General features: G+C 40.4%; 1 protein-coding gene and 1 long non-coding RNA gene across 7 annotated transcripts; one reads left to right on the top strand and one right to left on the bottom strand.

Annotated features, from left to right (window-relative positions):
- Positions 1–318: 318 nt before the first annotated feature.
- chst12 (carbohydrate (chondroitin 4) sulfotransferase 12) lies at positions 319–11,762 on the bottom strand. Of its 6 annotated transcripts, XM_012970396.3 has the most exons (4): positions 10,869–10,954; positions 10,266–10,354; positions 5,525–5,560; positions 319–4,233 (listed from the first exon to the last, which is right to left on the bottom strand). In XM_012970396.3, exon 4 carries the CDS (start codon positions 4,148–4,150, stop codon positions 2,888–2,890), a length of 1,263 nt encoding a protein of 420 aa, XP_012825850.1. In that variant the 5' UTR covers positions 4,151–4,233; positions 5,525–5,560; positions 10,266–10,354; positions 10,869–10,954; the 3' UTR covers positions 319–2,887.
- Positions 11,097–14,613, top strand: LOC105948511. Its single transcript, XR_004220398.1, has 5 exons — positions 11,097–11,186; positions 11,780–11,999; positions 13,125–13,190; positions 13,597–13,896; positions 14,319–14,613. It is a non-coding gene; the product is annotated as an uncharacterized LOC105948511 (long non-coding RNA).
- The last annotated feature ends 1,731 nt before the right edge of the window (positions 14,614–16,344 follow it).

Raw genomic sequence — 16,344 nt, 5'->3', positions numbered from 1 at the left:
GGCACATGGTAGATTAAAATAGTGAACACATTGACAACATAATGAAGCATAAAGCAACTGGACTTTATGAGTTATCTTGAAAACATTTCACCATTCTTTCAAGTGGTGAAATGTTTAAGATAATTCAGTCCAGTTGCTTTAGGCTTAATTCTGCTAAATACTGTATATCATGACCTGGATGAATAAGAATCTTCAAATAAATTATTTTTGCTCCTTCTAAATAAGTCTCTTGTTCTTTATGTCATTGAGATAGATATATTTTTCATTTCTCCTGGGTTATTATTAAAGTTGCTCCAATTTGTTACAGCTAATGGACAATTCTTGGCAAATACATTTTTTTATTAAAACTACACACAATTATAGCTGACAGCTCTGTTTGGAAATAAACAATGGACATCATATACTAGAAGTATAACATATCCCATTTTCTGAAATTAATGGACTTTTTGTTAATCATGACACTTTTTATTTTTTTCCTGCTTTATTTTTTAAACTGCATATGGGATGTTGGGCATAGAGCTTGAACTGCCTTTACTCTATGAGAGTTATTTACATTCTTTTTCTATTTTTTAGTGGTTTCCAAGTTATCAGCATTTTTAGACTGCTAGTAGCAGGCTTTTAGCACAACTGAAAGTCAGCAACCCAAGGCTTAAATGAACCCAGTGAGTGCACAACCTGCCACCTGAGGCAACAGACCTGATGCTGCCCCACTACCTGCTCCACACTTAGTTTGGTGTCAGAGGGGTCAAAGGGGATTATTTTACAAAATAAGTTCAGCTCTTAAAGTTAATGGTTAACTGGCCACTCATTGCCACCTGAGGCAAGTTTCTCGCCTTATGCAGGAAACTATAAGGAAGTGCACAAAAATTAATACATTGTGCAGTAAGTTAATCAAAGGAGCAATAATCCCCATGAATGTGCTGAGGTCTGATGACGGACACCTAAATTTAATGGAGAGACAGAGAAGTGCCCAATGTAACTAAATCAGAATTTTCACAGGGGTTCACACAGTGAGTCCACCTACCAGGCCCAGGATAGATTATAATTTAGTATGTAGTCCCAAAAGTGTTCTGCATGGTCCTGCCAAGTTTCTTAAGAGTACAAACATTTAGAGCCATCCTAATATATATATATATATATATATATATATATATACACACAGTATATATATATATATATATATATATATATGATGAATCGGCATGTTTGTAAGTAGCCTGTACCTGTTCTAAGCGAGTTTTATATAAATGTATTGCACTATATTTGTCTCTACATTCCATGTGACTCCTGTGAAATCTAAATTTATTAAATATACACTCCTGCCTTTGGGACTACATACTGAATCCTGATCCATTTTTGATTCTGCATACATACATTCTGTATTTTGTACTACATACTGAATTATAATCTATCCTGGGTCTGTTGAGTAGTTTGACTCATTGTGTGCATTTCCGATTTAGTTACATTGGCCACTTTTCATTCTGTTCACCATTAAATTCAGGTGTCCTTCATTGTTCATCAGCACATTCATGGGGTTATCGCTCCACTAATTAACATACTGGACTACATATTTATTTTTGTGCACTGCCTAGTGTCTAGCATAATGTCACTTTTATAACGTGCTGATTTCTTTTCACTGGTTCTAACCTTGTCTCATGGAAAGAGTGGCCCTGCATAGAAAGTGCCCGAGTTGCTAACACTCTTTTCATTCAAAAATAACTTAAAACAAAACATAAATGTAAATACATTTTCCAAAAGTGCTTAGAAAAACACCCTAAGTTTATACCAATTTATTTGTAGGGGTTTAGATCCCTTTAAAGTCTCTTTCATATTAGGGTGATTGTTTACCCAGACAAGAAATACAAACAAATAAAAATTAACAGGGTAAATCCTAAATTGTTTCCCATGAAAGGTGTAACGCACAACAGACGACAGAATGCTTGAACAGCAAAGCCTTTACTTGACCAAGTTCCTGTATTAAATACTTTAAATAATATATTAATTTAGAAAATAATATTTATATAGTAAAAAGCATTTAAAAGAACTCCTCCTGAGACGTTAGAATGACAAGGGTATCTTTTTACAAACATTAAAAAAAAAAAAGAAGAATAAAAATACTGCTCTTCTATAACGTACACTGCCCACAACACTTCAGTGTCCTGCCGCTGTAAGCAGACTGCTGTGTAGCACAGAACTTTCAGGTTAAACATATGCTTTAACGTGGAGGAGATGGAGGCGATACCCATGGTTAAAAAGTTACTAGGTTACCCAAAGGCTCCCTATTTTGAAAAGCAGGACTGCAGGAGCATTACTGGTTTCCTAAGAAGCAGTAATTTTATACAAAAAAAAAGGAATTTTGAAGGGTAACTAAAACACTTTAGAAACATTTTCTTAACCAAAGTACTCATTTTATAGTGGTAGTACACATACTAACCTCACACCAACTAATACCTTTTGGCATTACACTACATTTGTGCTTCACTAACAGGGAGTTATATCAGTGAACCATATAAGAACGCTCAATGTGCATGTGACAAAAATGCTTGTTTTATGTTTGATATTTGTTTTGGCTTGGGGCAACCTACAAGTATGCAGGGGGTAATACTTGTATTCCAAAGAGCTGGTGTGCAATAGTAAACATGTACAACCTTTACACAAGTACATTATCCAGAGCAAGTGCATCTTCGGGTTTTTAGTTCCCCATTAAATTACTCCAACTTCATTCTGCTAAGGAGGTTGACTTTTCCTGTAAACTATAACCCATGCTTCCACATACAATAGAAAGAAATTAAAAAAAAAAAAAACCTATAAAATTGTACCAACCCTGGAAATCTTTATGAAAGGCAGCAAACTATGGTTCGGTTTTTGGTATTTCAGCAAGTCTGTTTTATACACTAAGCAGGTTTTCTGGTTTGGGGTAGCCAAAGAGAACAAAATCAGCCTCGTACAATTTGTACAGTTTCTTTCTCCAAGCTACAGGAAGTTTTGAATACCAGTCATCCTCCCAGCTGCTCGCAGTCCTGTTTCTGTAACTGGGAGGGAACTGGAAGAGTGACTCTAAGTTTAATTGTCTTAAAAGAAGTGCTGCATCTTCACTGAGAGTTTCCAGCTTGCCAATAAAATCATATTCAATTTGGCATGGGTGGCATAGGCGATACACCTGCCTCCAATGTTCATTGAACGGCCTCTGCTCTTCTGTCTGTGGATCCAGAAGATATTGCATAAATTGAGAAAAAGATGGCATTGCGCCAGAGGAGAACGCTTCCCCGACTGTGTCAGGAACGCTGGTTCTATTGGAGAATCGAGTCAAAATAGGCACTGCAAAGCTGCGGTAGAAGTCTTCATTTTCAAGCTCAAACTTGCTGCGGAATGCAGAGATGAGACGGACAAAAGGATCACGAACAAAAAGAAACTTGGTGTATTTCTTTAACTTAATCTTCATCATGTGTCGAGAAAATTTACCATAACGGCGCCAAAATTTGTTAAAGGTTAGGTGACTACTTGTATTGTGGACATCCTCACGAGGAATTAGTAAGGGATCTTGGTACGGAACTCCCTTCTTGTCCAGGAGGCTCTCACTTAGCACAATCATCACTCGCTTCCAATTGGTGCAGGCAACTTTTGGAACGTAGCAGTAAATAATGCCATGACGATCATCTACTATTAAATGATCTAATTCCCGATTAGGGATGTCATCAAAAGAACGTTCCTTTGTCGGAAAACTAAAGCTTGAGTTGCCACAAAACTGTAATAAATTCCGTTTTCTCTCCTGCTGTATTATTTCCTGATCTAGAATTGCATCCTCTAATTTTTCTTTGGTGGACCAATCGTATCCTCTGACATTTTCCTCCAGGCTGCTTGGGCCTCGTAGTGGCATTTTTTCTGCTTTTGTGCTCTGAAATTCACTTTTTTTTGTGCTAAAATTAAGAAAGTGATCTAAAAATGCATCTACATCTGAAACAAATCGGTTTCTTGGTACTGTAACGGCAGTCGAAAGCTCTGCAGATGACTGAGGAAGAAGAGACTTGCTGAAGGAAGTGTGAAGATTCAGATTAGCTGTCCCAACATTGTCCCAATAGACAATGATGAAGAGAATCATGAAAACTGAACCCAACGCCACTAGCAGACAGAAGAGCCTCGACTTGGCCATTGTGATCCAAGATTTTCTTTTCTGCTTGACTTAATTCAGGTTAACGAATATTGACTTTTAAAATCCATGTCAATGTAGTAAGCCTAAAATATGAAAAAACTCAAATTATTGGAGGTACCGATAACATTTAAAAAGGAAAAATACTTCATGAAGGGCAAAACATTTTTTTTTAATTGCTTGAACCTTATGCTTATGACTCAACAGTACAAACACAAATGTTTTATATATGAGCAGGAATGTCTTATAGAAGGTCCTTCTGGTAGGACTAAATTGTTGACTATCACATAATTTTGCTTTTTTTGACATGTTTGAGTGCCATGGCATGTTTAAGTCCTATGAGATGTTTATAAGCAAAAAAGCTCAGCTTAAAAATATATTCATATTCACTGTTATATCATATATATATATATATATATCATATACCACTGCTGCTGTTTTCATATCCTTTGTACATTATCTTACATAATAGAATACACAAGTGTGTCAGGTATTTGGCTCTGCTACTAATGTCACAATCGGTAGTGCTAACTAAAGAGTTATTTGTCATTCCCCCTATTGTTCATCTATTGTATATCTATTTTTCTATTATTTTATTATTTCCTGTTTGTTTAGTTCATGTTTTTTGTTACACAAGCTGTGATAATTTTCTGTTGTATTATACCTGGGGTTCCAAAAACATGGGGACTATCATTCATGTGGGCCAAAAGAATTGGCTAGGGGGCTGGTTAGAGTGATATTTGTCTGGATTGTCCTATTCTCTTGCATGTTACATTAATCATTTTAATGCCCTATAGCCTTTATTGTCCATCTGCCATTGGTGAAAATCCTAGGGCAAAACAAGAAAGAACAAGGGGTGGGCAGAAACAATTCCCTAGGTCTATTGATGGTGTGTACAGAGAGACACTGGGCCCTAGGGCGAAGTTCCATAAACTATGGAAGCTTAGTTATTTCCCTAGCAATAAAAAGGGAGTGGTAAGTATAATATAAACACAGCATATGACGTAAATAATGAACTGGGGAATACAGAGGGATTACTAGCAGTTCAATAGTTGACATAAATCTATAGTGTTTGTTACTCAAAGTGTTATATAGCGTTCATTACCACTGTGTAGAACATGCAGATTAAAATACAACTCCACCCAAAAACTCATATTTTCTTTCAATATATAAAAAAAAGTCCAAGGACTTAATTTAACATTGTCAATGATTTTCATGATTTTCAAGTTAGTTTTACTTGGACCCTGGCAACCAGAGCGGCTAAAAATTCCAAACTGGAACTGATGAACACAAAGTTTATTCAAAAAACGCAAGTAATAAAAATTAAATTAAACTAAGGCCAATTTATAAATTCTCTCTGGTCTACATCATACTTACAGTTAATTTAAAGGTGAACAGCCTTTTTAATCCAAACTGAAAAAAAGTTAAAAAACTTAAATTTATATGCCACTCAGTGACACAAAGGCATTGTTAACAGTTCTGATAAACTTACAGATTGTCATTTCGTGCAAAGAGATGCAGGTATTACTCAGAACCTATAAAAACACATGGTGATATGCTTAAATTGTTGTAATAGGGGCAGGTGGATCTGTAATGTATGGACCTGTTTGTTGTGGCTTCTTTGGATAAGTGCAGAGGAACTATTCCTTCTGGTTCTTAATATAATGTCTAGCTAAAATATATTGAAAACAATACATTGCTTTATTTAAGGGGAAGATTATTTTAATAGCATTATTATTACTAATATATCTTTTTAAAGCACCAACACATTCCACAGAACTGGTAGCTTTTTGCACAAAATATCTATACATTTAGATGACTGCAGAAGCCTCCTTTCCAAGGTGCACCTCACAGGGCTCCCAATACTGGCCCGTTAGTTCATAGTGCAGTGTGATTGCCAGCCAAGCCACTTAACATCATTTTCCCAGCTCTCAGGCAGTCAGTCAACATGCACCTAAATTCTAGTGGATGAATATTAAATACATTTCACAAACAGGCTTAATTTGCTGTCTTACCCCATATGTAATAAAAGGCACTTCATTTGCCTAGTAGCGGTAACCCATGGCAACCAAGGTGTTTGCATTTAAACAGGTGGCCAGTAAATTCTGACTGCCAATTGGTTGCTATAGGTTATTGCTCCTGAGCAAACTTGGGGTATATTTATCATGCTGTGTAAAAAGTGGAGTGAAGCATTACCAGTGATGTTGCCCAGGGCAACCAATCAACAAATTGCTTTGGTTTTCTAACTGTTCAAAACTAAGCATCTGATAGGTTGCTATAAGCAACATCACCGGTAATGTTTCACTCCACTTTTTACACAGCATGATAAATATACTCCTTTGTGTATTGTGGCATTAACATTTCCAGCTGAATGTAGAATAGGATTTACAAAATAGTGATGATCAGGTTAAATAAACACAGAAGCAACCATGTTAACAATGCACATGGCTTCATTTTAATGGACTTCATTTTCTTTCTTACACTTTCACAGATATAAAGGCTTGTTTAGTACACAATAGCAGATCACAATACAGGTGAGTCGCATGGCTGCCTAGAAACAAATGGCTGTGGAGGCCCTAGAGCCGCCAGGTAACCACAAAGTTTTAACTGAAGTTCACACAATATTCTTCTGCTTCTATAACAGCGAGGGCAATAGAACAATGTCATATAAATGTCTCAAAGCCAGTAAAGAGTAACATGTGCCAAGTGTTGTCAGGTTGCACCCCAATCAACCAATGCACTACAGCTCTCAAACACGAGAAGCTCATTAGCTGAACCATAAGATAAAAAAGTAGGCATGAATGGGCCAATAAAAGCTGGCAACAGACCAAGTTGGCAGCTGTATGGGGCCTACTGACCGATATCTGCCCAAGAAATTGGCCGAATGTCAACTGGGCAGGATGAGAAAAGCATCTGCTCGTTGGTGCCGTCCATGCCCCCACTCAGGCCATACGATCGGGCAAATCCAATATCGCCCACGTCAAAGTGGGAAAGATCAGCTTGTTTGAGGACCTCACCAAACAAACGGTTCTTTCAGCATATGGCCACCTTTAGAATCTTGCTCCATCCTAGTTCTTTTACTATCATTGCTCAGTGCTTTCCTATACTCCTGATGTTATTGGCCATGAAGTTGATTAAGGTTTAGCATCCAACCAGTAAGGCATAATTAAGGGGGGTATTTATTATGCTGTGTAAAACTAATTCGCCGAAAAAACGGAGTAAAAAGCTGTGTAAAATAAATGGAAAAGATCGCTGTCTGAACCCAGATATTACACTGTTATTTTCCATAAGTTCCGGTGGAAGAAAAAACGCGTACAAAATTACGCCGTTTTTACACGGCGAAGCCTGGCGATGTGTGGCGAATTTTCTCGCCGTTTTTTACACAGCATAATAAATATACCCCTAAATGTATGTAGAATACAAATTTGGAAAAGTAAAACATTTTACAAGGTGATACAGCATAATTCAATTCAATAAAGGCTTATTATGCTTGAATATGTGCAAAGAAAATTCTATTTGCTTTACATTAACCAAAAGGGGAAGCTTGAATATGTTCAAAGAAAATGCTATTTCCTTTACAAATACAAATTGGTAATGCTCCCCTATAACGGTCGCTTGTTGTAGGGTCAGATGCTGACTGCTGAGCCCACTGCCAAGGACCAATTATAAGTTTGCAATACAACGCATTGCAGCACTCCGAATAAAGTGAAAAGGGTATTTATTGTGCAAACAGAACAGGCAACGTTTCAGGCTCCAGTGCTTTCTCAAGCCTGCTATTTCCTTTACATTAACCAAAAGGGGAAGCAGAACAATTACCATTGAATTATCACCCAAAAACACATCAGCAATTTCCACAGCACTTCGCATTGCCATGAATAGAATGTTTTTGATATATGCGTTAAGCCAACAATTTAATAGATGAGGTGCTAATGATTGCTGCCTTTTAAAATCACTTATTATAAATTACAGGTTGAAATAGGCATCACCAATAAAGCACTGTTTGTAAACAGTTAGGAACATAGCCTCTACTGATTGCAGTGCAACAGCTGGAAGATCCAGCCTATTTGCCATTTCAGTTCACTTCAGGTACTCTAAGAAGCCTAACTCATAGGTAATTTTAGGTGGAATTTGGAATTAATCATTACCTGCTTCTTATACAGCAATGATTCATATAACTCTATCTTTGTTATAAGTTAAGGAAAGTCTTGGCCAAGTATTGGTCAAACACACCCAAAGAGGGCTTCAAACAAAAATGTCCCATAACCACTGCATTAGGGCTAATTTTTGCTTTCAAATTGGTGAACAATAAATGCTACCTGCTATTATATTATGACATTACTCTTAATAACGTTTGAAAGCGCTTTATTTTTTACTCTAAACAGTTTTTGGATTTTTTAACTGTTTTTCATTCTGCAGCTCTCCTGCATGCAATAAGCTTGTGATTGGAAGGCACACTCACCCCAGTACCCATTCAGCGGTTTGAAAGAAAGAAGTGGAAAATAAGGAGAAGAGAACCTTAAAGGGCATCTATCACCCTAAGGGCAGTTGCACACGGGGAGATTAGTCGCCCAAGATAAATCTTCACTACCTTGGGCGACTAATGCCATCCCACTGGCAAGAATGTAAATCACCAGTGGGATGGCATACACGTCACTTCGGTTTCCCAAAGTCGCCTCGCAAGGAAACTTCAGAAAACCCAAGTGACGCCTATGCCATCCCACCAGCAATTTACATTCTTGCGGGTGGGATGGCATTTCAGGGAGATTAGTCACCCAAGGTAGCAAAGATTTTTGGTGGTCGACTTTTCTCCACATGTGCCACTGCCCTAAATAATTTCCCGCACTAGAGGTTAAGGCTAATAGAGCCTGTAAAACAACTTTTTTGTTTTTAATTTTTTAATTTTTTTTAAATAGTTACATAGTTACATAGTTACATAGGGTTGAAAAAAGACCATTGTCCATCAAGTTCAACCCATCCGAGTAAACCCAGCACACAACCTATACTAACCAATCTATACACTCACATACATAAACTATATATATACAACCAGTAATACTAACTGTAGATATTAGCATCACAATAGCCTTGGATATTCTGCTTGTTCAGAAATAGCCCCCACAGAGTCATGTCGCAGCACATGCATGCGCACAATAAGCAAGTGCCGCAACTCACTAATTATGCACGTGTGTAACGTAGGCAGGTTTAAAGGCAAGGTCAGAAAGCAGATTATCAGCCTGCTGATAAGCGCTGGGTGACAATACACCCATATGCTTAAAAATTCTTCTAGCTGTGTGTGCTCGCACAGGTGGATTCATTGCTTCTGGGTGCAGAAACAACTCAAAGATTTTTTTAAGGGTATGGTCAACCTCCACTTATCCACAGGCTGGCAATCCACGCCGTGTGATCTTAGCCCAAGACATACATCAGTAGTAACCATGATAAATAACAACAATGTTGCCTTATTCTACACTTCTGTCGTCATTTGATGGTTTAGACTTAAGAGAAAAGCAATACAATTCAGAGAAATCTCAAAAAAGGTGAGTTACAAACCTGCTTAGATTTCATCAACTTGCAAAAGAAAAAAAACATTTCCAGAATATTTACAATGTTTGAACTAGCAATGGGGAAATTTAAAAGAGAATGGCTAAACCATCATGCTCTACTGCAAAAGAAAGTCTTTTCACAACAACAGCACATATATTTCTGCCACAATTTTAATCCTCACTTAGCTGAGCATGAGCAAAGTACATAGTACAGGGCTGAAAGAACCATCAACCCATCAATCATCATGTTCCTAAGAAAAAAAGCACATACTTGCTAACATTTGAAAAGTATTTCTAGCAACACCTTCGGAAAGGTCAGGTGTGTCATACAAAGGAGGAAATAGTCCTCTTATTTACATACCTCCCTACATTTCTAAATAAGAGATCTTTCTGTAATTTGTATCTCCAGGTAGGTTTGCTAAAAATCATATAAACAATAAATAAACTCAATAGGATTGTTTTGACACCAATAGGAATTTACACAACTTATTTACCATCAAGTACAAGGTGTATTATTACAGAGAAAAATGAAATAATTTTTAAGAAGAATTATTTGCTTAAAAGAGATTCCTTACCTGTAGAGGGATGTATGGGAAGTAAAACCAGAATATATATATAGTTAGCCCCTATCCTTGCCAATCAGAACCTTTAAGCCTATTTTTACCTAGGAGCAATGAAAGATTATTATAAGGATATGATATTTTAGGAAATGTTATATAACAACTGACAACGTAAAACGTGGGGTAAATGAACATGTAGCTCATCACTAAATCCTAGCTGAAGGGAGCCGGAGAGTGGGGCTGAAGGGAGCCGGAGAGTGGGGCTGAAGGGAGCCGGAGAGTGGGGATAAAGGGAGCCGGAGTGAGGGGATGAAGGAAGCCGCAGAGTGGAGCTGAAGGGAGCCGGAGAGTGGGGCTGAAGGGCCCGGCTGCGCTCAGTTCAATTACCGGCCCCGCTGTCAGTGAGCTGCACACTTTGGGAGGGAGGGTAGTAACTAGGGTACCTGCATTTTCTTTCTGCCACACGGATTTCTGTACGGTTTTGTCACACTTTCCCTCCTGATACACCAGTATGGGGATTGGCTAGGTTGGTTCCAACTTCACCCTCTCATTTGAGTAAATGCACAGTGCCCCAGAGTCCTGCTTCTAATACAGCCCACAGCCCGGACCGCTACTTACGCCTTCAGCAAAGTTCTGCAAGCCTCATCTTCCCGTCTTCCAGAAAATCCCGACTCCAAAAGTCTCATTACTGCCCCTCTGTTCCTTATATAGCCCGCAGCTCCGAACCGCTACTTGCTCCTCAGGCAAAACACTTATCGGCACGGCTAATTCTCCTGCCTAGCAGAAAATCCCCGTACCCATGTCTCATCTCACGAGAGTTCGCGTCACGGCTACACGTAAGCGACAGCTGCTAACGGCAAGCGGAGGGGACAATAACACAGCGTTAAAGCAGGAGCCCAGTCAGTGTTGAGTGCAGAGGTGGAATTGTTGCACCGAGTAAGTTCTTCCTCTCCATTTTGAATGTTTTTTTTTTTCAATGGCTGGGGGGGGGATAGACACGCTGGGGAAGGGAAGGGGAATTCTTGGCGAGAGGTAGGGGAAGGAGCTTTGTGAGAGACACGCTGGGGGAAGGGCAAGAGCAAGTAACAATAAGAAAAGGCTGCTTGTGAGAGGATGTACAGTGGCTGTGTGGGGAAGACTGGTTGAGAAGAAAGGCATTGTGAAGGAGAACAGTGTGGGGAAGCCTGACTGGGGGTGGAGGGGGGTTGCCCTGCTGTCAGTGAGCCGCACACTTTGGGAGGGAGGGTAGTAACTAGGGTACCTGCATTTTCTTTCTGCCACACAGATTTCTGTACGGTTTTGTCACACTTTCCCTCCTGATACACCAGTATGGGGATTGGCTAGGTTGGTTCCAACTTCACCCTCTCATTTGAGTAAATGCACAGTGCCCCAGAGTCCTGCTTCTAATACAGCCCACAGCCCGGACCGCTACTTACGCCTTCAGCAAAGTTCTGCAAGCCTCATCCTCCCGTCTTCCAGAAAATCCTGACTCCAAAAGTCTCATTACTGCCCCTCTGTTCCTTATATAGCCCGCAGCTCCGAACCGCTACTTGCTCCTCAGGCAAAACACTTATCGGCACGGCTAATTCTCCTGCCTAGCAGAAAATCCCCGTACCCATGTCTCATCTCGCGAGAGTTCGTGTCACGGCTACACGTAAGCGACAGCTGCTAACGGCAAGCGGAGGGGACAATAACACAGCGTTAAAGCAGGAGCCCAGTCAGAGTGCAGAGGTGGAATTGTTGCACCGAGTAAGTTCTTCCTCTCCTTTTTGCATGTTTTTTTTTTTTTTAATGGCTGGGGGGAGGAGGATAGACACACTGGGGAAGGGAAGGGGAATTCTTGGTGAGAGGTGGGGGAAGGAGCTTTGTGAGAGACACGCTGGGGGAATGGCTGGAGAAGGGCAAGAGCAAGAAACAATAAGAAAAGGCTGCTTGTGAGAGGCTGTACAGTGGCTGTGTGGGGAAGACTGGTTGAGAAGAAAGGCATTGTGAAGGAGAACAGTGTGGGGAAGCCTGACTGGGGGTGGAGGGGGGGCATTGCATGGGAAAGGCATTGTGGTGGGGAAGCCTGACTGAGGGGAGCATTGCATGGGAAAGGCTGTGTGGTGGGGAAGCCTGACTGAGGGGGACATTGCATGGGAGAGGCACTGTGGTGGGGAAGCCTGACTGAGGGGGGGCATTGCATGGGAGAGGCACTGTGGTGGGGAAGCCTGACTGAGGGGGACATTGCATGGGAGAGGCACTGTGGTGGGGAAGCCTGACTGAGGGGGACATTGCATGGGAGAGGCACTGTGGTGGGGAAGCCTGACTGAGGGGGACATTGCATGGGAGAGGCACTGTGGTGGGGAAGCCTGACTGAGGGGGACATTGCATGGAGAGGCACTGTGGTGGGGAAGCCTGACTGAGGGGGACATTGCATGGGAAAGGCACTGTGGTGGGGAAGCCTGACTGAGGGGGACATTGCATGGAGAGGCACTGTGGTGGGGAAGCCTGACTGAGGGGGACATTGCATGGAGAGGCACTGTGGTGGGGAAGCCTGATTGAGGGGGACATTGCATGGGAAAGGCACTGTGGTGGGGAAGCCTGACTGAGGGGGACATTGCATGGGAGAGGCACTGTGGTGGGGAAGCCTGACTGAGGGGGACATTGCATGGGAGAGGCACTGTGGTGGGGAAGCCTGACTGAGGGGGACATTGCATGGGAGAGGCACTGTGGTGGGGAAGCCTGACTAGGGGGGGCATTGCATGGGAAAGGCTGTGTGGTGGGAAAACCTGACTGAGGGGGGCATTGCACGGGAAAGGCTGTGTAAAGGAGAAAAGTGTGTGTGGGAAAGACCATGTGATGTAAATCTCTTTATATCCTCTTTATTTTTAGATTATGGCGCCAAAGAAGCTAATTATGTTGAGTTAAAATCAACCGGAATGACAAAGACCAAACATGGTCAGTATATACTTATCTAAATTTATAAAGATGCTTATAGTGAAAAATTATTTTCAGCACTAATCAGGCTCAGGCCACTTGTTCTAACTTGTTTTACCGAAAGCTTCACATATAGTAATGCTCACTATTACCAACACTAGTTTTGCATACATACTGGCATTCCTTCCAAATATACAGTTCATAAAGTAGATATATTTACACATTATAATTACACTAGACACTACGCTATATAGTTGTTGCATGCCACCCCTCTTTACAGATATTATACTTCATTCCCACCAGTCCCTACTCCAGCACAGTTTGCACATTCACACACACCCCATCAGTTTTGTGTGCACTTGGTAGTATAGTGAATAGCCGATTAGTTCAGACTAACCTGTGTTTCATTTTTTTTCTTGTTATATAGCAATCCCAAGGACACGTTGACCCAACATGTTTTGGCAAAGAGCCTGAACGAGACACACCAATTGTACGTCGCTGTAGCCACCAAAGTTGGGACAACTACATGGTGTACATGTCAGTGAAGACAGAAGAGGAATCCTACTGTTCCATGGAGCTCAAATGTCAACAAGAAATATCTACAAGATGGCTGCATCTACGATAGCAGAAAATTTATGTGAAAATGTCTAACAAAAACCCATCTCGAATATTTACTGGCCATTTGAAACCTGCAAGGCCCCACAGATGAAATTAGCAGCAACAACAGGTAAGTTTAAATGTATTATATAGCTACTCTAATATTTAAAAATGGACTGTCTATGGTAATTAGATGAAAGTTACGTTTGGGTATAATTTGAGGATTGTCACATGGAAACTCTGCATTTTGGTGTGGCTTCCTTTTGTAAATAAAAGCATTTGGGAAGGGTGTAAGTTAACAATAATGCCACAGTTTGTCATGTTTTTTTCCACTTTGGGTCCAACAATCCCCATAATTGTTCTAATCAGAATCAAACAAAAAAAAATACCACAAAAACCCTCGGTGTGCCCTATAAATTCAGTCCTGTTGTTGTTGTTCCATAGCTCTGTATAAAAAAATGGCAAATGCCACTGTATTTTGTTTTTACCCCCTTTGGTGTGATGACTAGTACAAAACAATTTTTAATGCTTATTGATTTCTTTTTTCCACAGAATACTAAGACAGACTGCATATCAGTCATTCATCACTTGGCTACTTAGGCCGCCCCAATAGGAAACCTATACCGGCCTGTGTAGTCCAAAAGGTTTGCAGCACTTTCCCAGACCCTAAACGACATTATAGGGGATCTTTGCAGCCATTTGATTTTAATGCTTTTGATATGGCTTTGGGGTGATCATTGTTTTGTTTCGTCTGTTTTGTTTTGTATTTTTTAATTGCTGGTTGTGTTTTTTTAATCTTTTAAAATATTTACTATTTTTTTTAATAAACAAAAAAAACACACAAACATCACTTGTCTTTGTTTTTCTTTTATGATGCTATCACACCACCAGTTTCATAAGCACAGGTGAACATATGTACATTGAAATATTATTACAGTATCTGTAAAGTACCAATTACATCATTAATTAGGAGCTAACCACAGGTCAGAGGTCTAATATTACTACTAATGCATATAGTGGGGAGGCCAGGGGTCTGTTGTTACTATTTGTGCATAGAGTGTGGGGGGCACAGGAGGTCAGGGGTCTACTATTACTACTAGTGCATAGACTGGGGGGGTTGGCACAGGTAAGGGGTTTACTATTACTACTAGTGTATAGAGTGGGGGGAGGCCCACAGGTCAGGGGTCTACTATTACTACTAGTGCATAGAGTGGGGTGGCCAGGGGTCTGTTGTTACTATTTGTGCATAGAGTACGGGGGGCCCACAGGTCAGGGGTCTACTATTACTACTAGTGCATAGAGTGGCAGGGAGGCCACAAGTCACGGGTCTGCTATTACTAATAGTGCATAGAGTGGCAGAGAGGCCACAAGTCACGGGTCTGCTATTACTAATAGTGGATAGAGTGGCAGGGAGGCCACAAGTCAGGGGTCTGCTATTACTAATAGTGCATAGAGTGGCAGGGAGGTCACAAGTCAGGGGTCTACTATTACTACTAGTGCATAGAGTGGGGAGCCCAGTTGTCTATTGCTACTATTTGTGCATATAGCAGGAAGCATATCAGTTCAGATGCATTTAGGAGTATTTAGTTATAATGTTTACAATACATCAAAGCACTGGAGCACCAAGTGGCATGGCCACCATGGAAGATTTTTCCTAAAAACTCAGTTTAAATAAGCTTGACAGATGGTACTGGGTTTACCTGCTCCGATATTGAAATCTTGACATATGTTGCAGAACTGTCCAACTTTTATCTGATGTGTTCTGTGGCAATGTCTGGCATAGTGCTGTTTTTGGGATCCCAACAAATCCCCAATTTGCCCTGAAGTAATCTGAGCACATCCACTAGCATTGGAGCTACATGTGCATTGGTTGTAACCTCATACAGTGCTTTAGTAACCCATTTTTTTTTTTTGTATTTTGGGAACACAAGTTTATGTCGAAGTGAGCCAACACGGTCCCTTCCCAGCCCATCAGAAATTAGATTGCTGTCTGTGTACATTTGTATTATGGGCTAGAGCTGTAAGTGGATCCTTTTAGGTCAGTACTTTAGGGAAGAACTGTGATACGCTTCTAATGCTCCAGTATGGCAAAAATGTGCCATCTTTCCCGCAACATACATAAGTCACCTTCACATTTGCTCGAAGACCACCACAGATAGTTTGTTATAGCTGGTATCCATTCAGCTATAGCAGCACAGTTTCTCTTTTTGTTTTCTGCAAACAAGCGTTTCTTTAAACTCTTGGCATAGTGCCACAGATCAAACTCATGTGCTATGCCTTTGTCTTTGTACACATTATACATTAATTTTATAATTCAAGGGTGATGGTCTGTTGCTATTGCACTTACTTTATATGATCCAGCCAAAATTCTTACCTGACACTTTGTAAATGCTAGTTTTTCCATAGCTGCTGAAGTCTTAGCCTCTGTAACCTAAACAACTTCGAAGTCCACAATTCTCTTAGTGTCCACTTCCATAAAACTGTAAACAAAATATTTGGCACTGTAACCTGGGCTGTCACATTGCCCATTACCTTCAAGGCACAACTCTATGCCATTGAATGCATCCTGTAGACTTTG

Source organism: Xenopus tropicalis, chromosome 9 (genome assembly GCF_000004195.4).
Source record: "Xenopus tropicalis strain Nigerian chromosome 9, UCB_Xtro_10.0, whole genome shotgun sequence".
Taxonomy (NCBI): Eukaryota; Metazoa; Chordata; class Amphibia; order Anura; family Pipidae; genus Xenopus; species Xenopus tropicalis.
This window is presented reverse-complemented; position numbering and strand designations above follow the sequence as displayed.